This window comes from Manis pentadactyla, chromosome 16 (genome assembly GCF_030020395.1).
Source record: "Manis pentadactyla isolate mManPen7 chromosome 16, mManPen7.hap1, whole genome shotgun sequence".
Classification (NCBI taxonomy): domain Eukaryota; kingdom Metazoa; phylum Chordata; class Mammalia; order Pholidota; family Manidae; genus Manis; species Manis pentadactyla.
Window position 1 is genome coordinate 77,496,492 of NC_080034.1, and position 22,093 is coordinate 77,518,584.

Sequence of the window (22,093 nt, forward strand, 5' to 3'; positions counted from 1 at the left end):
ATTAATCCACCCCAAGCCTAATTCTTGTCAGTCTCCAATCTTCTGAAGCATAACAAACAAGTTCTTACATGGTGAACAGTACAAGGGCAGTCAGCACAGAAACTTTCGGTTTTGATCACGCATCATGAACTATGAACAATCAGGTCAAATATGAATATTCGTTTGATTTTTATACTTGATTTATATGTGAATCCCACATTTCTTCCTTATTATTATTATTATTATTATTATTATTATTTTTAATAAAATGCTGAAGTGGTAGGTAGATGCAAGATAAAGGTAGAAAACATAGTTTAGTGTTGTAAGAGAGCAAATGTAGATGATCAGGTGTGTGCCTGTAGACTAAGTGTTAATCCAAGCTAGACAAGGGCAATAAAATATCCACGGATGCAGAAGATTTCTCTCAAAACAGGGGGGTGAGGTTCTAAGCCTCACCTCTGTTGATCCCCAGTTTCTCACCTGATGGCCCCCCTGCCAATACAACACAGTTTTGATTACTTTTTTGTAAGAAGTTTTGAAACCAGTAAGTATGAGACCTCTGATGTTGTTGTTCTTTTTCAATATTACTTTAGCTATTAGGAGTCCCTTGAAATTCCATAAAAATTTTAGGATGGATTTTTGTATTTTTTCAAAAAATGTCACTGGGTTTTTGAAAGGGATTGCCTTGAATCTGTAGATTGCTTTGGGTAGTATGGACATGTGAATGGTATCAGGTCTTCCAGTCTTTAGACTGTCTTCTTCCATTTTTTTCAGCAGTATTTTGTATTTTATAGTTTTCATTGTGCAAGTCTTCCACCACCTTACCTAAAATTCCTGAGTATTTTATATTTGATGCTATTGTTAATGGAATCATTTTCTTAATTTACTTTTCAGATTGTTCATTATTAGTGTGTAGAAACAAACTCATTTTTGAATGTTGATTTTTGTATCCTACTGCTTTGCTGAATTTATCCTAACAGGGTTTTTAATTTTTTTTATGATGTTTTTATGGATTTCTACATATGTAATATATCATCTATGAATTGAGGTTATTTTACTTGTTCTTTTCCAACTGAGTCTCTGGACAGTCCCATGGCGACTTTCAGAGGGCTCTCCCTGCACTATTTTATACTTCAGTGCCCCTCATCCTGATTTCTGCCTGCTGTGTTTTGCTTTGATTCCAGCTTTCTGTGCATGGTCCAAAACTGTTCCTAGACACAGCTGAGTAGTGATCAGGCTCGCTGTATGAGTTTCCTTGTGCTGTTTTCTCTTGTCTGAAAGCTGTTGCCTTAGATGTTCTCTCCAGTTTTATAGTTATTTATAGTAGAAGGGCTAGTCTGGAAGAGTCTTTTGTAAACTTGAGTGGTTATCTAAAGTTCTTGAAAATATTCCTGAAAATGAATAGAGAAATCCTGAAAATAAGGAAATTGTGATTGGACTTGTATAGTCATTAAATGTGTTCTAAAGATATATGTATGTATAGTATTTAATATATATTCTACATACAGTATTTAAAATATATATATACACACATACATATATATTAATTTTATTTTGGTATCATTAATATACAATCACATGAGCAACATTGTGGTTACTAGATTCCCCCATTATCAAATCCCCACCACATACCCCATTACAGTCACTGTCAGTCAGCCTAGTAAGATGCTGTGTAGTCACTACTTGTCTTCTCTGTGCTATACCGCCTTTCCCGTGACCCCCATGTTATGTGTGCTAATCATAGTATTTAATATATATTACATACAACATATATATACTCTCTCTACGTACATACATATATGTGTATATATATTTATAGTATTGAAAACATTATGGTACTGGTACAGAAATACACATTGGGTAAAGGAGAGAAAAAGCCTTTTGGAATTTAGTATGTGGTAATGGTGATTTTTCAGTCAGTGAATTAAAGATGGCTTATCTAAGGAATCATTTGGAAAACATTGTGAAGCTGAATCATTCCTTCACTGCTACATGGTAACTGTTTATACAGATGGAGTTAAGATTAAACGTTATATTGAAATACAAGCAACAGTACCAAAAGAAGAAAAAGAAATGAGTAAAAATTTTTATTTTATATAATCTTGGAATGGTAAAAGTCTTTAAATAAAGTACAAGTTTTTCTGTTTTATAAAAGACATAGTCAAACAAATGAATGGGTTCAGCCAATGGTGAAAAATTGGTTTTAATATTTCAGATCATTTCACACTGATCTTACTGATCAAAAAAATTAAATCTTAATAATAATATTGTTAGTAAGAGAGACTACAGCAGTAAGCAATTAACAGAACTACCAACAAATGTAGGGAAGGATGCTCATTTTCCCTTTCATTTAAATGAATGCAAATAAAATAATGATACCATACTAGATTGACAGAAATCAGAAGAGGTTATAATATCCAGGGTTGGAGAGTATGGGGGAAATGTGCATTGTCAGTTGCTATTTATGGAAGTGCAGTGAGTATGGAGGTATAAGTGCATGTATGTTTGTTGGAGTTTTGGGAAAATAATCACATAAAAAATTACTGGAAATTGGTATGATAACATACAGTGTGGTCTTTAAAGGGAAAGCTCTGTATGTAGAGACATTATATTAGTAAATGAAAAAGCAAGTCATAGAACAAAACAGCATGATTATGTGATTAGGAAAAATGAGTTTGTGTATGCATATAAAATATCTGGGAGGATATACAGGTTTAACAGTGGTTATTTCTGGAGGGACAGACTTATCCTTCTTGTTTTATGATTTTCTTATATGGATTTTTTTTTTATTTTATGTTTTGTGAGCAGGTTTTATAATACCAATTCAAAGAAAATCAAGAACCATGCAGTTTTGGAAGTTGTATGTGATGACTGAAATATTTCTGATACTAGGTTAAGTAAATTAATTTCTGTTAGTTGAGATCTTACTTGGCTAAAGAATATCTTAAATTGAATTTATCATGGGAGTCCTCAGTGATTTGAATTGAAGCTGTATTTGTTACATAGTCTGTTCTCTTGAACATCATTTTGTTGTGATGATGTATTGCTTTTTCTAAGTTGTATATTCAAACATTAACGTTTTCTGTTTGTTTGTTTAAGAACCGTCAACAACTAGTACTGCTTCAAATTATCCAGACGTACTAACAAGGCCTTCTCTCCATCGGAGCCATATGACTTTCTCTGTGTTGGAATCTCCTGCATTACGCTGTCAGCCCTCCACATCCTCGACATTCCCAATTGGCAGTTCTGGATTTTCCCTTGTAAAGGAAATTAAAGATTCTACCTCTCAGCATGATGATGATAACATCTCAACTACCAGTGGTTTCTCTTCAAGAGCTTCTGATAAAGGTACTCTTGGCATAGGTGGTATATAATTTTGGTAGTAAAATTGAATTTGATGGGATAATTTTTTCTTAGTTGTAATTCTCACTTCCTAATTAATGCTGTTACTACACACTACATATTTTTGTTCCAGATATAGCTGTTTCAAAGAACACTTCAGTGCCACCCCTGTGGTACCCAGAGGCTGAACGTTCTCATTCACTCTCACAGCACACTGCCACCAGCTTAAAAAAACCAGCATTCAGCTTGTCTGCCTTTGGAACACCTTCCCCTGTGAGTACTGCTTGGATTTGATTTAATAACTTTAGTTTTGAGTGTTTATTGTTTATAATTTATCATCATGTTTCTGTGCAGTCACTTGGGAACCCTTCAATCCTTAAAACAAGTCAGCTTGGAGATTCTCCTTTTTATCCTGGAAAAACAACATACGGTGGGGCAGCAGCTGCCGTAAGACAGTCTCAACCACGAAACACGCCGTATCAGGTTGGTGTGAATAGGGGAAGGTTTGGGTGCTTTCTTTAAATGAAGCAATAGAGCTCTGGTTCAGCTGTTCTTTGGGAAATGATAGAACTGTGGATTATGAACAGCCTTTTCTTTTAGGGACTGTATGAACATTTTAGAGTTTAGGTGAACATTTTATATTACTTGCGTGTGTTTTTTAGAAAGTGTGATGATTAATTCCTTGTTTTAAAAATGGTGGTATAAATTACATGCAGTAAAATTTACCTTTATTAGAGTATTTGAATTTTAACAAAACACATACAGTTGTGTAACCACTTCTGCAACCAAAATAATGAAGAAACATTTCCATCATCCCAAAATGTAACTTTGTGCGACTTTGTAGTCAGCCGCTCTTCCTTCTTCCACCCTCTGGCAGCGACTGGTCTGTTCTCTTTCCCTGTAGATATGGCTTTCCCAGAATATATAAATTTAACCATACAGTATATAGCCTTTTGGATCTGGCTTACTCTATTTCACATAATGCACTTGAGATCATCTATAATTTCCATATATCAATAGTTCATTTTTATTGCCATTATGTAATAGTTTGTTTACCCATTCACCAGTGAGAGGACACTTGAGTTATTATAATTTGGGGCAATTGTGAATAAAGCTACTGTGAACATTTTGTGTGAACATGATAAATTCATTTCTTTTGGGTAAATTCTTAGAAGTCAGACTGCTAGGCCGCATAGGAAGTGTTCCTTAGGCTTTATGATGCGCTGCCAGACTCTCCTACTAAGTGGCTGGGACAGCCGGGCGTCCCGCCGACAGCGCAGGTGTGCTCCCGCCTGTACTCGCCATCAGTGTCTTTTGTTGCTGTTAAAAGCCATTCTAATGGGCATGTAGTGGTGACTCCAACTTGCTGTGTGTTTTATTTACCTGAACTTGAAATGATATTAAGCATTTTTTCATGTGCTTATTTGCCAGCAGTGTTTTATTTAATGAAATCTTTTCCCCATTTTTTAAGTAAGGTGGTTTTATTGTTTGTTCAAAGTTCCTTACTCAGAATATAAGTCCTTTATTAGACATGTGTTTTGTAAATATTTTCTCCCATTCTCTGGCTTGTCTTAACAATGTGTTTTGAAGAGAAGGTTTTGCTTTGATTAATTCAATATATTAGGGTTTTTTTGCCTTTTATAGCTCATGTTTTTGGTGTAGACATGAGTTATAAAAGACCTTTTTGCCTAACCCAAGGTCACAGAGATTTTCTCCTATGTTTTCTTCCAGAAACTTTATATATAGTTTTAGGCTTTAGTTTAGGCCTGTGATTCATTTTGAATTCATTTTTTGTATGTTACATGAGGTATGGATCAAGATTCATTTTTTAAAATACAGATGCCCAGTTTTTCTAGTATCATTTGTTGGAAACTCTACACTTTTTCCACTGAACTGTCTTTGCACCTTTTGTCAAAAATCAGTTGACCATTTATGTGGCTCTATTTCTAGACTTCCTATTTTTCCCCATTGATCTGTGTATCTGTCGTTTCACCAACACTAAATCGTCTTGATTACCTAAGTCTTGGAATCAGCAGTGTGAGTCCTCCAGATTTGTCCTTTTTCAGGCTTGTTTTGGCTTTCCTAAGTTCTTTGCTTTTTCGTAATTTAGAATCACCCCATCAGTTTCCGCAAAGTCTACTGGAATTTTGATTGGGATTGTATGAGTCTAAAGATGAGTTTAGGAAGAATATGTCTTGACAAAATTCAGTCTTCCAACCCAAGAACATAGTGTGTCTCTCCATTTATTAAACCTTTTAAGATTTCTTTCATCAGTGTTTTACAGTATTCATGACATAGACTTTGTACCTATTTTGTTAGAGTTCTAAGTATTTCATATTTTGGTATTAGCCAAGAGTAAGTAGTCTAAATTCCATGTCGGTTCAATACATGGAATTCATGGTTAAAATATTTTCTAGCAAAGAAAACGTCAGGCCCAGATAACTTCCTTGGTGAATTCTACCAAACATTTAAGAAAGAAAGAATACTAGTTCTACACAAACGTTTCCATTTAATAGGAGAGCCCAACACATTTATAAGGTCACCTTGTACTAAAACCAGATGAAGAAATGACAAAAAAGCTACAGACAAATATTTTTCATAAATTGTAGACACAAACTTTCTCTACAAATATTTGCAAATTGAATCCAGCATATATAAAAAAAGATACTACATCATTGTCAAGGGAAGTTTATCCTGGGAATGCAAGGCTAGTTAAACATTGAGAAATTGATGTACCTGGTAAACAAACTAATGAATAAAAAGTATGAATATCTTCACTAATGCATAAAACACATTTGACAAATCTAACATCCATTTGTGTTAAAAATTTTCAACATGCCTAGGAAAAAATGGGAACCTCCTGAACTTGACAAATTTTTTTTTTTTTCATGTTCAATTTATTTATTTAAAATAAAATCACAAAGGGAAGTTAAAGTGAAAAAGAGAAGAAAATGGGGAGGGGAAAAGCAATTACATTAGTTCTCCCATGTTATATAAATAATTTCAGCCTGAAAAAGAAACAGAATATGTAAGAACAACACATTCTGGATTATTCAACATGCATAATTTTAAGAGAAATTCCTTCACCTAAGTATTGCTAAAAAAGCCTATCTGTAAAGGAATGCTTATAAACTACAGTGGTTTTTTTTTCTTTTTTTTTTAAAGAGGGCATCTCTCATATTTATTGATCAAATGGTTGTTAACAGCTAACAACAATAAAATTCTGTACAGGGGACTCAATGCACAATCATTAATCCACCCCAAGCCTAATTCTCATCAGTCTCTGATCTTCTGAAGCACAACGAACAAGATCTTACATGGTGAACAAATTCTTACATAGTGAATAAGTTCTTACATGGTGAACAGTACAAGGGAAGTCATCAAAGAAACTTTCGGTTTTGATCACGCATTATGAACTATAAACAATCAGGTCAGATATGAATATTCGTTTGATTTTTATACTTGATTTATATGTGAATCCCACATTTCTCCCTTATTATTATTATTATTATTATTTTTAATAAAGTGCTGAAGTGGTAGGTAGATGCAAGATAAAGGAAGAAAACATAGTTTAGTGCTGTAAGAAAGCAAATGTAGATGATCAGGTGTGTGCCTATAGGCTAAGTATTAATCCAAGCTAGACAAGGGCAACAAAACATCCATGGATGCAGAGGATTTCTCTCAAAAGAAGGGGGGGAGGTTCTAAGCCTCATCTCTGTTGATCCCCAATTTCTCACCTGATGGCCCCCCTGCGACTGTGCCTGTCTTAGGTTGTTCCTCCCTTGAGGAATCTTACCCGTCTCTGGCTAACCAGTCATCTTCCGGGGCCATACAGGGAAATGTAAAGTTGGTAAGTGAGAGAGAAGCCATATTGTTTGAAAAGGTTAGCTTTTTACTTCTTTGCAGATTTATGCCCTGTGGGTTTTATGCCCAGCATTTGTCTTGAGGTATCTTTACCACTTGGAAGAATTATGATACTCGGTAAATTCGATATGAGGCACGAATTCTATTTAAGGGTTGTAATTAGGAAGGAAGAAGAAAAGCTATAGAAGTAGCAGACGGAAGAAAACATGGGAAGATTGGTTATTTCTTTGACATATCTTCTTGTAGAGTAACTTAAGCATGTATAGGTTTTAAACTACTAATTAAATTGCGCACACACATTAACATAATAGGAATACAGTTACATAACCAAAGCAGACCTACAGTTACCAGCCATTTCCAGTGAAACCAAGAAAACCAGTTAGGCACCATAAGCATTTGTGAAAACTTATCTATGATATGATGGATATTGTCTAACTGAATTTGAATAGTTTGAGAAAAATCAGACAATTTAAAACAACACATTCCTGGGAACTGTTCACATCCCATATGTTCTTTTAACAGTAGATAGTCTGTAGTCTCAAGATTTTGGAGCACTGCAACTTGCACTTCTCCTAATTCTTGGTTGAGTTCCAACAGTATAGATCCAGTCAAATTTGTTATTTTACTGTGTGCACAGGCCAGCTTAGGTATCTCCCCCTTCATTCCAATGGCAATTCCAGGAACCAGTGGGATGAATGCAGCTATAACTGCAACAGCGCCAGGATCTTTGTTGACGTTTTTTGATGATCATCTTCTGGGATGACACTTCCAGAGTATGTTGATGTCGGATCTTCTTCTTCATGTTGTATCTTAGTTCGTTTTCTGGGTAGCCAAATTAGACTTTGATCCTCTGTATAAACACAAAGAGACCCTTTGCCCACACTTTGATATGCCCTTTATACCATTGTGAAGAAATTATTGGAGGTCGCCACACAGGAACTGCTTTTTTTTTTAAGAGAAAGGAATAGTATCAGAAAAATGTACTTCCATAGCGGATCATCTGACACCCTTTAAATGATCAAAATTAAGGATATTTAAAGCATGCATTAATCGTTGATTTACAGTTAGTTTTATCCTATCAGGGAGTAATCCCCCTTTCTTTTTTTTTTTGTTATCATTAATCTACAGTTACATGAAGAATATTATGTTTACTAGGCTCTCCCCTATACCAGGTCCCCCTATAAACCCCTTTATAGTCACTGTCCATCGGCATAGCAAAATGCTGTAGAATCACTACTTGTCTTCTCTGTGTTGTACAGCCCTCCCCTTTCTCCTACCCCCCCATTATGCATGCTAATCATAATACCCCCTTCATCTTCCCACCCCCTTATCCCTCCCTACCCACCCATCCTCCCCAGTCCCTTTCCCTTTGGTACCTGTTAGTCCATTCTTGGGTTCTGTGAGTCTGCTGCTGTTTTCTTCTTTAAGTTTTTCCTTTGTTCTTATACTCCACAGATGAGTGAAATCATTTGGTATTTCTCTTTCTCCACCTGGCTTATTTCACTGAGCATGATACTCTCTAGCTCCATCCATGTTGTTGCAAATGGTAGGATTTGTTTTCTTCTTATGGCTGAGTAATATTCCATTGTGTATATGTACCACATCTTCTTTATCCAATCATCTACTGATGGACACTTAGGTTGCTTCCAATTCTTGGCTATTGTAAATAGTGCTGCGATAAACATAGGGGTGCATCTGTCTTTTTCAAACTTGAGTGCTGTGTTCTTAGGGTAAATTCCTAGGAGTGGAATTCCTGGGTCAAATGGTAAGTTTATTTTGAGCATTTTGAGGAACCTCCATACTGCTTTCCACAATGGTTGAACTAACTTACATTCCCACCAGCAGTGTAGCAGGGTTCCCCTTTCTCCACAGCCTTGCCAACATTTGTTGTTGTTTGTCTTTTGGATGGCAGCCATCCTTACTGGTGTGAGGTGATATCTCATTGTAGTTTCAATTTGCATTTCTCTGATAATTAGCGATGTGGAGCATCTTTTCATGTGTCTGTTGGCCATCTGTATTTCTTTTTTGGAGAACTGTCTGTTTAGTTCCTCTGCCCATTTTTTAAGTGTAGTGTTTGTTTTTTGTTTGTTGAGGTGGGTGAGCTCTTTATATATTTTGGACGTCAAGCCTTTATCGGATGTGTCATTTTCAAATATATTCTCCCATACTGTGGGGTTCCTTTTTGTTCTATTGATGGTGTCTTTTGCTGTACAGAAGCTTTTCAGCTTAATATAGTCCCACTTGTTCATTTTTGCTGTTGTTTTCCTTGCCTGGGGAGATATGTTCAAGAAGAGGTCACTCATGTTTATGTCTAAAAGGTTTTTGCCTATGTTTTTTTCTAAGAGTTTTATGGTTTCATGACTTACATTCAGGTCTTTGATCCATTTTGAATTTACTTTTGTGTATGGGGTTAGACAATGGTCCAGTTTCATTCTCCTACATGTAGCTGTCCAGTTTTGCCAGCACCATCTGTTGAAGAGACTGTCATTTCGCCATTGTATGTCCATGGCTCCTTTATCAAATATTAATTGACCATATATGTTTGGGTTAATGTCTGGATTCTCTAGTCTGTTCCATTGGTCTGTGGCTCTGTTCTTGTGCCAGTACCAAATTGTCTTGATTACTATGGCTTTGTAGTAGAGCTTGAAGTTGGGGAGTGAGATCCCCCCTACTTTATTCTTCTTTCTCAGGATTGCTTTGGCTATTCGGGGTCTTTGGTGTTTCCATATGAATTTTTGAATTATTTGTTCCAGTTCATTGAAGAATGTTGCTGGTAGTTTCATAGGGATTGCATCAAATCTGTATATTGCTTTGGGCAGGATGGCCATTTTGACGATATTAATTCTTCCTAACCATGAGCATGGGATGAGTTTCCATCTATTCGTGTCCCCTTTAATTTCTCTTAAGAGTGACTTGTAGTTTTCAGGGTATAGGTCTTTCACTTCTTTGGTTAGGTTTATTCCTAGGTATTTTATTCTTTTTGATGCAATTGTGAATGGAATTGTTTTCCTGATTTCTCTTTCTATTGGTTCATTGTTAGTGTATAGGAAAGTTACAGATTTCTGTGTGTTAATTTTGTATCCTGCAACTTTGCTGTATTCCGATATCAGTTCTAGTAGTTTTGGAGTGGAGTCTTTAGGGTTTTTTATGTACAGTATCATATCATCTGCAAATAGTGACAGTTTAACTTCTTCTTTACCAATCTGGATTCCTTGTATTTCTTTGTTTCGTCTGATTGCCATGGCTAGGACCTCCAGTACTATGTTAAATAACAGTGGGGAGAGTGGGCATCCCTGTCTAGTTCCCGATCTCAGAGGAAAAGCTTTCAGCTTCTCGCTTTTCAGTATAATGTTGGCTGTGGGTTTATGATATATGGCCTTTATTATGTTGAGGTACTTGCCCTCTATTCCCATTTTGCTGAGAGTTTTTATAATGAATGGATGTTGAATTTTGTCAAATGCTTTTTCAGTATCTATGGAGATGATCATGTGGTTTTTGTCTTTCTTTTTGTTGATGTGGTGGATGATGTTGATGGATTTTCGAATGTTGTACCATCCTTGCATCCCTGGGATGAATCCCACTTGGTCATGGTGCACAATCCTTTTGATATACTGTTGAATTCGGTTTGCTAATATTTTATTGAGTATTTTTGCATCTACATTCATCAGGGATATTGGTCTGTACTTTTCTTTTTTGGTGGGGTCTTTACCTGGTTTTGGTATTAGGGTGATGTTAGCTTCATAGAATGAGTTTAGGAGTATTCCCTCCTCTTCTGTTTTTTGGAAAACTTTAAGGAGAATGGGTATTATGTCTTCTCTGTACGTCTGATAAAATTCTGAGGTAAATCCGTCCAGCCCAGGGGTTTTGTTCTTGGGTAGTTTTTTGATTATTGTTTCAATTTCTTTGCTCGTAATTGGTTTGTTTAACTTTTGTGTTTCTTCCTTGGTCAGTCTTGGAAGGTTGTATTTTTCTAGGAAGTTGTCCATTTCTTCTAGGTTTTCCAGCTTGTTGGCATATAGGTTTTCATAATAGTCTTTAATAATTCTTTGTATTTCTGTGGAGTCTGTCGTGATTTTTCCGTTCTTATTTCTGATTCTGTTGATACGTGTTGATTCTCTTTTTCTCTTAATAAGTTTGGCTAGAGGCTTATCTATTTTGTTTATTTTCTCAAAGAACCAGCTCTTGGTTTCGTTGATTTTTCCTATTGTTTTATTCTTCTCAATTTTATTTATTTCTTCTCTGATCTTTATTATGTCCCTCCTTCTGCTGACTTTAGGCCTCATTTGTTCTTCTTTTTCCAGTTTCGATAATTGTGATGTTAGACTACTCATTTGGGATTGTTCTTCCTTCTTCAAGTGTGCCTGGATCGCTATATACTTTCCTCTAAAGACTGCTTTCGCTGCGTCCCACAGAAGTTGGGGCTTTGTGTTGTTGTTGTCATTTGTTTCTATATATTCCTTGATCTCTATTTTGATTTGTTCGTTGATCCATTGATTACTTAGGAGCATGTTGTTAAGCCTCCATGTGTTTGTGAGCCTTTTTGTTTTCTTTGTAGAATTTATTTCTAGTTTTATACCTTTATGGTCTGAAAAATTGGTTGGTAGAATTTCAATATTTTGGAATTTACTGAGGCTCTTTTTGTGGGTTGGTATGTGATCTATTCTGGAGAATGTTCCATGTGCACTTGAGAAGAATGTATATCCTGCTGCTTTTGGATGTAGAGTTCTATAGATGTCTATTAGGTCCATCTGTTCTACTGTGTTGTTCAGTGCCTCCGTGTCCTTACTTATTTTCTGCCCAGTGGATCTATCCTTTGGGGTGAGTGTTGTGTTGAAGTCTCCTAAAATGAATGCATTGCAGTCTATTTCCCCCTTTAGTTCTGTTAGTATTTGTTTCACATATGCTGGTGCTCCTGTGTTGGGTGCATATATATTTAGAATGGTTATATCCTCTTGTTGGACTGAGCCCTTTATCATTATGTAGTGTCCTTCTTTAGCTCTTGTTACTTTCTTTGTTTTGAGATCTATTTTGTGTGATATTAGTACTGCAACCCCTGCTTTCTTTTCACTGTTGTTTGCCTGAAATATGTTCTTCCATCCCTTGACTTTCAGTCTGTGCATGTCTTTGGGTTTGAGGTGAGTTTCTTGTAAGCAGTATATAGATGGGTCTTGCTTTTTTATCCATTCTGTTACTCTGTGTCTTTTGATTGGTGCATTAAGTTCATTTACATTTAGGGTGATTATTGAGAGATATGTACTTATTGCCATTGCAGGCTTTAAATTCGTGGTTACCAAAGGTTCAAGGTTAGCCTCTTTAGTTTCTTACTGCCTAACTTAGCTTGCTTATTGAGCTGTTATATACACTGTCTGGAGATTCTTTTCTTCTCTCCCTTCTTGTTCCTCCTCCTCGATTCTTCATATGTTGGGTGTTTTGTGCTGTGCTCTTTCTAGGAGTGCTCCCATCTAGAGCAGTCCCTGTAAGATGTTCTGTAGAGGTGGTTTGTGGGAAGCAAATTCCCTCAGCTTTTGTTTGTCTGGGAATTGTTTAATCCCACCGTCATATTTGAATGATAGTCGTGCTGGATACAGTATCCTTGGTTCAAGGCCCTCCTGTTTCATTGTATTAAATATATCATGCCATTCTCTTCTGGCCTGTCGGGTTTCTGTCGAGAAGTCTGATGTTAGCCTGATGGGTTTCCCTTTATAGGTGACCTTTTTCTCTCTAGCTGCCTTTAAAACTCTTTCCTTGTCCTTGATCTTTGCCATTTTAATTATTATGTGTCTTGGTGTTGTCCTCCTTGGATCTTTTCTGTTGGGGGTTCTGTGTATTTCCGTGGTCTGTTCGATTACTTCCTCCCCCAGTGTGGGGAAGTTTTCAGCAATTATTTCTTCTAAGATACTTTCCATCTCTTTTCCTCTCTCTTCTTCTTCTGGGACCCCTATAATACGGATATTGTTCCTTTTGGATTGGTCACACAGTTCTCTTAACATTGTTTCATTCCTGGAGATCCTTTTATCTCTCTCTATGTCAGCTTCTATGCGTTCCTGTTCTCTGATTTCAATTCCATCAATGGCCTCTTGCATTCTATCCATTCTGCTTATAAACCCTTCCAGAGTTTGTTTCATTTCTGCGATCTCCTTTCTGGCATCTTTGATCTCCTTCCGGACTTCATCCCATTTCTCTTGCGTATTTCTCTGCATCTCTGTCAGCTTGTTTATGATTCTTATTTTGAATTCTTTGTCAGGAAGACTGGTTAGGTCTGTCTCCTTCTCTGGTGTTGTCTCTGTGATCTTTGTCTGCCTGTAGCTTTGCCTTTTCATGGTGATAGGAATAGTCTGCAGAGCTGGGACGAGTGACGGCTGGAAGGACTTCCTTTCTTGTTGGTTTGTGGCCCTCCTCTCCTGGGAGAACAGCGGCCTCTAGTGGCTTGTGCTGCGCAGCTGCGCGCAGACAGGGCTTCTGCTTCCTGCTCGGTTGCTATGGAGTTAATCTCCGCTGTTGCTGTGGGCGTGGCCTGGCTCGGGCAGCTGCTCCAAAATGGTGGAGTCGCGTTGGAGCAGGAGCTGCTGGGAGGCTATTTATCTCCGTAAGGGGCCTCCCTGCTCCCTGCAGCCCCGGGGTTAGGGTGCCCAGAGATCCCGGATTCCCTACCTCTGGATTAAGGGTCCCACCCTGCCCCTTTAAGACTTCCAAAAAGCACCCGCCAAAACAAAACGACAAAACAACAACAAAAACAAAAACAAAAACCGCTTGCTTTTCTTTGTCCTCAGGCACCCGCTCACCGGTCTTGCTGCCCTGTTTCCCTAGTATTGGGGTCCCTGTCCCGTTAAGACTTCCAAAAAGCACTCACCTCAACAAAACAACAACAACAACAAAAAAATGGCCGCTCGCTTTTCTTATGTCCTCCGGTGCCAGGCCTCCGGTGCCCACTCACCGTTCTTGCTGACCTGTTTCCTTAGTATCCGGCACCCCATCATGCACTGTGTCTGCGCTCTGGCCCGGATGGCGGGGGCTGGGTGTTCGGCAGCCCCGGGCTCCGTCTCCCTCCCGCTCTGCCTGCTCTTCTCCCGCCGGGAGCTGGGGGGAGGGGCGCTCAGCTCCCGCGGGGCCGGGGCTTGTATCTTACCCCCTTCGCGAGGCGCTGGGTTCTCTCAGGTGTGGATGTGGTCTGGATATTGTCCTGTGTCCTCTGGTCTCTATTCTAGGAAGAGTTGTCTTTGTTATATTTTCATAGATATATGTGGTTTTGGGAGGAGATTTCCGCTGCTCTACTCACGCCACCGTCCTGGCTCTGCCCCCTTGACAAATTATCTACCGAAAAATCTTCCATTAGCGTAACATCATACTAATGGTGAAAGACTACTTTTCCTCCCACAATAGGAAGAGAACAAGGATGTCTGCTGTCCATGCTCCTGGTCAGTGTTGTACTGCAGGTCCCAGCCAGGGCAAGAAAAAACAAATACAAGGCGTGCAGTGTGGAAAGAAAGAAGTAGCATTGTTCCTGTTAATAGATAGTGTGCTTATCTACATAGGAAATCCCAAGAAAGTCCAAGAAAAATTATCAGAACTTCTAAGTGAGTTTAGCAAGGTTGTAAAAATACAATATCAGTATACAAAATCAGCTGAATTTATATGGTACACTAGCAGAGAACAGTTGGTAATTGATAACTTGTATAGAAATGTCACTTAAGGTAACTTGTGCCATTCTGTGTTTTGACCTGTTACCTGAGATTCATAAAAATTATATTTCATGTGTATGTTGTTATGTTGCTGCCATTACAGATTTTTACATTTTAAAGATGGAGGAGTAATAATACTTTCAGGTTGTAGGGTTTTGGAGAGGGGAATTTGTAAAGATGATAATCCATGACATACATAGAAATGGCCTACAAACAGAAAAATATCGTTTGAAGATAATGTCTTGTCTTTCGTTTTTCACTTTCCTAATTAGAGAATGTTTCCACATTATGAGTCTTGTTTCTGGATGTGTTCATGAAGGGCAGTATTCTGTTATTTAATTGGGTATTGGAGTTACCTAGGGGACTCTTTCTAAAGCTTAAACTGGATGATACTACTTTATTTTTAAAGTTCTATTTCTAAGTAAAATAGTTCAGCATGCTATTAGAAGATTAGATGAACAATGCTATGATTCATGGACTCGTCCAGGTCAAATTCCTGCTACTTCCTCCTCTGTTTCTTACACATCAAACCCTATGCTTTTTAATGCTGCATTGTGACGTACCCTTAGAGTCCTCAACACAGGCTTCCAAATATTTATCATTGACACGTGGTATGAATCTGTTGGTTATTACTTTCCTAGAGCATCAAGGCTGGGAAGTATATTAAAGATTCTCTATTTCAGTTCTGTTTTTCTAATTACATGAATTGAGGACCTGAGAGGCCAGTGGCCAGTAGCATCTAGTGACAGGACAGACTGTCGTGTTTTCCTCCAGGGTTTTAATATTTTAATGTTGCCTCATGTTTGCCAAAGACTCTGCTTCGGAAAGCTAAATCCTAATGGGCACCAAGTTTTTAATAAAATTCATGTAGAATATTGCAGCTAGTCTGAAAATACAATGAATGCTTGTTATCAGAGAAATTTTATTTAAAGTAGTTACAGTTCAGTTTTCTAATAGAAACCGTTTTATTATTTTGACTGAAATTGTGTCTTTTTTTGTATTAAGCATTGCCGGACTGTTTTTGTTTTGTGGTAGTCACTTGATAAGTGGAATGTTGCAATGCATTCTTGAGAAAAGGAAGTGTTCAATTGGAATTTGTAAACATGGCTTGTGTATTGAAGAGTACTTGTCTATTTTTTTATAAGGCTTTTCCCTTAACTCCAATTTTAAGAAAGTTAAAAAATTATAAGAAATAGCCTGAGTACTTAAAATTTTTTCTTTGTATTAAAATTTGATAAACATGTCAGTTTAAAATTTTGGTTTCCATTGCATTAGTGTACAGTCTCTTCATTTAGTTACCTAGGAATTTACTACAATTGAGTATTACTTAATACCCAGAATAACTAATATTTTAATAGAATTCTCATTAAATTGGTGTTCTTTCATTCAGATATCAGGGATAAACGGATCAAGGTGATCCTATAACTTTTTCAGTGATTTCATTTTTCCCCTCTGACATAGCTCGCCAATCTTTAGAGTGGTGCATGCCATCTTACCATTTTTTTTCCAAGAGTAAAAGTAATTAGATTTTCAATAAAGTCGTAAAGAAAGAAAGTTGAGCATATACTTAATGATACCACTTAGACATAAGTTGCTTGTTAACACATTAAACCTATATCACTTTGGATATCCTTTCTATTTTGTAAATATTTTTGCTGCCTGAATGTGCTTTATAGTTTACAATGCTAAAAAATAATACAAGGTTTTCTTTATAGGCACCAGTTAGAAGACAGATGAAAGCTAAGCAACTCAGTGCACAATCCTATGGTGTGACTAGTTCAACAGCTCGGCGAATATTGCAGTCTTTAGAGAAGATGTCAAGCCCTCTAGAGGTAAAATTTTCAATGAATTAAATGCAGGAGCACAACGAAATTTAAGTTTAGTTGAAAAATGTTAATTTTGTTATTATTTCAACATTAACAGGATGCAAAAAGAATCCCATCTATTGTTTCTTCTCCCCTGTTTTCTGTAAGTTGACTTTAAACCTGTTTTAAGAGATACATTTTTATATATTGGTGATGAGAATCATGTTTTTCAGAGTTTCAGTGTTTCCCATCTATTCTAAATAGTATTTTATTTTTTCAGCCTTTTGATAGTAGTGGGCTAGGTATCACCATGGATTTTCAAGCCAAAAGGGAAAAGGTAAGACTTCTTTGACATTTATTTATTTAAAGCATCAGTGGGTTTGTTGATTTTATTTTTAAGTTAACAAATACACAAATTGAATTTAGTTGATACTTGTTAGGGAACATGTTTAAAAAAGAAGTTTTTTTAGCTTGAACTTTGTAACCTCTTGTGAGGGCCTTAACTTATTTAGCAACTTATTTAGCACAGTGCTATATGTGTAGTAAATGCTCAGTGTTTTTCATTACTCGGCATTTTCAATCTTCAGCATGATGGCAGTCTTTATGAATGACTCTTTTTCATGAGTAAAAATAGGGGTGAACAGAGCTTGAAGTGTTTAGTTACGAGAAATTAGGTGAGCTAAAGCCCTTAACTCAGCATAGTCATCTTTTCCTCATTAACAAACATTGCGTCATCTCTTGGGTGTAATAGAATTTCAGATAGGTGTATCTCCCAAAGCACTGTTCCAAGATAGTGGAGCTAACAAAAATATAACATAGATTATATCTTGATAATCCTTTGTAGGGTATCCTATTTTGTTAGAATTCGCTTTAGAGGTTACTTTGAAAAAATTAAATGCTTGATAGTGTTAAAGAGGTCTATTTGTGGCTAGGTAAGTGTCTTTCAGAGGAAGCAGATTCGCAGATCCTTACTTGTGATGGCATTCATTACAACACCATGATCCCCCAGAAATAATTGATTAAAATTATAGTTCTCTGAATTAATTGTGGGGATTGTATTTGAGATACTGGGAAATTATAATTATTTTTACTGGAATTCTGCAGAGAAGAAAGATAAAACTGAGTTTTTTGGGGGGATAGTTTTTCTTCTCAATTTTTAGAATTATGTAGATGTTTGTAATTAGGCAAAAGGGATGGGATTTTAGCTGTTGTGATGGAATTAATTTAAAGCTGTTAGCTGCTCTTTTCAAACTCCTGTTTTATAATAGATTATTTAAAAAGAAGTAAGTTTTTAAAATTGTGCTGTAGTGTATGTTCTCATCATTAAAAATTTTGTCATTGCTTGAGTGTAGTATCAATACATACAGTTTTATTTATGGATGTTAGGAAATACAAAGGCCAGAATACAATGTTGTAGTTCTGTACGTAATCAGAATAGTCTGTAAAATAAGCTGTCTCGTTGAACTGTAGGATCACACTTGTGATGAGGATTTAGGGAAGAGCTAGTAACCAAACAGAGGCCCTGCCTGGGAAGCCAGTGTTGTTCACGGCTGCTGCTGACAGGGACTGTGTTCATAGTATTAGAATCTTTGGACAGAGAAGAAGCTCTTGCTCCCTAGACATCTTATAGCAGCAGGATTTTTACTGTGTTTCAGTGCAGCAAGACCATTGACAAAACACTTGTGTACTTAGATAATAAATCCAGTACATTTTAACATTTGCAGTTCTTAACAGAGTTTTACAAATTAGATATAAATTATAAGAGTTTGGTGTGGTTTTTAAATAACACTACAGGAAAATTAACCTGGAGAGAGATTTGCTCACATTTTTAGAAATTAAAATATTTTCATAGCTAGTTTAAAAATGTATTTACAGCTAAGAATATTCAGATAGTAATTTGGGGAAAATGTGACAAAGTCAGTTTTAGTTCGTACATTTGAAATTCTCCCATAAAATCTTGGATTTATGGAGCGCTTTTGAATATAGTTCCCATTTTGCATGTGTGCACGTGTGTGTGAAGTCACTAATTCTAGAGTAAAATATTAAATGGTCTTGAATTAAAATTAAAAATGGTCTTGAAACCATTTTAGAATTATACATATAAGTAAATATATATGTTCTTGGTTTATATTATCACTTTTTCCTTTTACTATTTTTTGCATCCGTTGGGTATTTCTCTAGGAAATACTCAATAGGCTATAGGTCACAGTAGCTATTGTCAAATCCTTTTTAGATATGTGATGCTGCTATATATGAAAATAAAAATTATCTTTGATTTCTGTTTACCTGTAAGGTGGACTCTCAGTATCCCCCTGTTCAGAGACTCATGACCCCAAAGCCAGTTTCCATAGCAACAAATCGGACTGTTTATTTTAAACCATCTCTAACTCCATCTGGTGAATTAAGGAAGACTAATCAGAGAATAGATAAAAAGCACAGTGTGAGTATGTGTTTATTTTCACTAGTCTTTGGATATTGATTAAAATGAAGAAGAATAAGTAAGGTATAAATACCATTGCAGTCTAGCAACTAGATGCATGACTTCTATGTATTAGTGATGGTTAAGAATTGGTATGCCTTGAAAATGGCTGGCACCTTGATTAAATCTTTAATTAGTGTTTAGTAGTGACACTAAAATACCCTCATCGTTTAGGTTAAATAAATTTGCCGGACTTCCTTTATCAGTGTGTTTTTTGGTTGTGGTGAACTGTGTGAAAATGAGCTTTAGACACATCTGTTTACTCCTAATAAGTACTTTGGCATGCATTTCCTAAAGTACTTGCTTCTATATTATTACATTTAAGGAAATTAATATTAATCCCTTCTTAATATTATCTAATATCTAGTCCATATTCAAATGTTGTTTTAGCTGATTCTTGAACCAGAATGAAGCAACTTTCACACATTGCTTTTTGTTTTGTCTTCTAGATCTCATATCTTCACCCTCACCACATTTTGTTTTTAAAATAACTGCTTCAGATATAATTCATATAACATTTCATTGAGCCATTTACAATGTACAGTTCAGTGGTCTTAGTATACTCAGAGTTGTTTAGCCATCACTGCAGTCAATTTTAGATCATTTTTATCACCATTCTCCCCACCCCTAAAAAATCCCCTGCCCGTTGTAGTCACTCCCCACTCCTACCTCTGCATCCTGGGCCACCACCGATCTATCTGTATACAATTGCTCATTCAGGACATTTCATATAAATGTGGTCCTCTGTGATACTTATTTCACGCAGCATAATTTTTGTTTATATTAGAGCATCTTACTGTTTGTGCTTTACTTACATTGAATTTCATTTGATCTTCATTAACAACCCAATTTCTTGAAAAATTTCAAAGGAAAGTTGAAAGAATAGTAGAAAGTACATTGTTATAATAAATAAATAGTTGTAAATATGGTGTGTTCATGTTTTCTAGGCTGGATATGAAAAAAATATGACACCAGTACGAAATATAGAACAAGAAAGGTAATGTCAGCTTTAGCTAAGCCTCTTTATATGTAATTTGTAAGGTCTGTATGTAATATTTAATGCCTTTTTAAGATTAAGAAGGTTAAAAATAGAAACTTTACAAACACGTAAATTCTCTGATCTTCTAAAATCACATTCAGCTATATATTTTCTTGTTAGCAGTTCTAATTTTTAGGTATTCAGTTAGTTACCAAGTTATGGACCAGCGTGATATATCATTTGTTTTAATTTTCTTTTTCTTCGCCTAGTGGCTTTTCTTACCCAAATTTCAGTATGTCTGCAGCCAATGGTTTATCTTCTGGAGTAGGTAGTGGAGGCGGCAAGATGAGACGAGAGAGAACACGCTTTGTTGCATCTAAACCTCCACAAGAGGAGGTAGGGATATACACTTAATACTCTTGATTAAAAGCTTTGATGTGGTGATGGTGAGGGGAGACCCAGTGCAAGAATGAATAAACTGCCACTGAAACTGCCCCCTCACCGTGTGAGTGTGTGTGCGTGTGTGAAGTATTCACTATAACAACATAGAAAACCTAACCTCATACCTTAAGTCTTATGGGTATCATCAAAAAACCATAATTTGTCAAACAATTGCAGTTAAGTTTGCCCCTCAGAATCTTACTGTACAGTTCTATTTTTGCCTGTCTGAAATTTATGTAAATGGATTAATACTATATATATTCTTTTCACTTGCCTTTTTCTTCATATTATTTGTGAAATTTATCAGTGTTATGAAAGGTTGTCGTATGTGGGTTATTTAATTTCATTGTTACATATTTGCCCAGTATAAAAATCTACCATGGAGTCCATTCTGCAGGGTACATTTGGGTTGATTCCTAATACGTGTTGAGGTGAATATGCAGTGTTTTTGGTAGGCTGTTTATCTAGGAATGGTAATGTTGGATTATAGGGGAATGATACACATCTTCCGATGTATTAGATGTTGCCTTACTGCTTTCAAAAGTGGTTTTGTATTTTACCCTTCCAGTGGCAGTACGTAGGTCTGCCTTTCCTTTTCCTTACTAGTACTTACTTTTATTGAAATTTTTGAAAATTTTCCCCAACTGGTGGATGTTAAGTGGTATGCTATTGGAATTTTATGTTGCATTTCCTTGTTTACTAAGGAAGGGAGACATCTTTTTGTGAGTTTCTTGGGCATTTGGGTTTTCTATTCCTTTATCCAGTTTTTCTTTTGTGTTCCTTTATTAGGAAGTTTTTTTTTTTTACATTTTCACAAGTATATTTATTGTTGACTCTGTAATGTGTTTTCCAAGATAAACTGCTGATTTAAATGTATCATATGTATTTTTTCTGGTATCATTAATATATAGTCACACAAGCAATATTGTGGTTACTACATTCCCCCCATTATCAAATCCCCACCACAAACCCCATTACAGTCACTGTCCATCAGCATAGTAAGATGCTATAGAGTCACTACTTGTCTTCTCTGTGCTATACTCCCTTCCCCATGCCCCCGCTACATTATGTGTGCTAATCATAATGTCCCTTAATCCCCTTATCTGTCCCTTCTCACCCATCCTCCCAGTCCCCTTCCCTTTGGTAACTGTTAGTCCATTCTTGGGTTCTGTGATTCTGCTGCTGTTTTGTTCCTTCAGTTTTTACTTTGTTCTTATACTCCACAGATGAGTGCAATCATTTGGTACTTATCTTTCTCCACCTGGCTTATTTCACTGAGCATAATACCCTCTAGCTCCATCCATGTTGTTGCGAATGGTAGGATTTGTTTTCCTCTTATGGCTGAATGATATTCCATTGTGTATATGTACCACATCTTTCTTTATCTACTCATCTACTGATAGACACTTAAGTTGATTCCATTCCTTGGCTATTGTAAATAGTGCTGTGATAAACATAGGGGTGCATATGTCTTTTCAAATCTGGGATCCTGTATTTTAGGGTAAATTCCTAGGAGTGGAATTCC

At 36.4% G+C, this 22,093-nt stretch overlaps 1 protein-coding gene across 4 annotated transcripts in view; it reads left to right on the plus strand.

The window, feature by feature from the left end:
- The window catches only part of NUP153 (nucleoporin 153), an 81,720-nt gene that overhangs the window by 16,971 nt on the left and 42,656 nt on the right, over positions 1-22,093 (plus strand). For 3 of the 4 annotated variants that reach the window (XM_057493795.1, XM_036911704.2, XM_036911701.2), the window contains exons 3-11: positions 3,079-3,327; positions 3,455-3,594; positions 3,676-3,804; positions 16,580-16,696; positions 16,788-16,832; positions 16,950-17,006; positions 18,963-19,109; positions 20,096-20,145; positions 20,397-20,523. In XM_057493795.1, coding sequence (XP_057349778.1) covers positions 3,079-3,327; positions 3,455-3,594; positions 3,676-3,804; positions 16,580-16,696; positions 16,788-16,832; positions 16,950-17,006; positions 18,963-19,109; positions 20,096-20,145; positions 20,397-20,523 — 1,061 coding nt within the window. The remainder of the gene's footprint in view (positions 1-3,078; positions 3,328-3,454; positions 3,595-3,675; positions 3,805-16,579; positions 16,697-16,787; positions 16,833-16,949; positions 17,007-18,962; positions 19,110-20,095; positions 20,146-20,396; positions 20,524-22,093) is intronic. The other variant, XM_036911702.2, reaches the window with a different exon arrangement.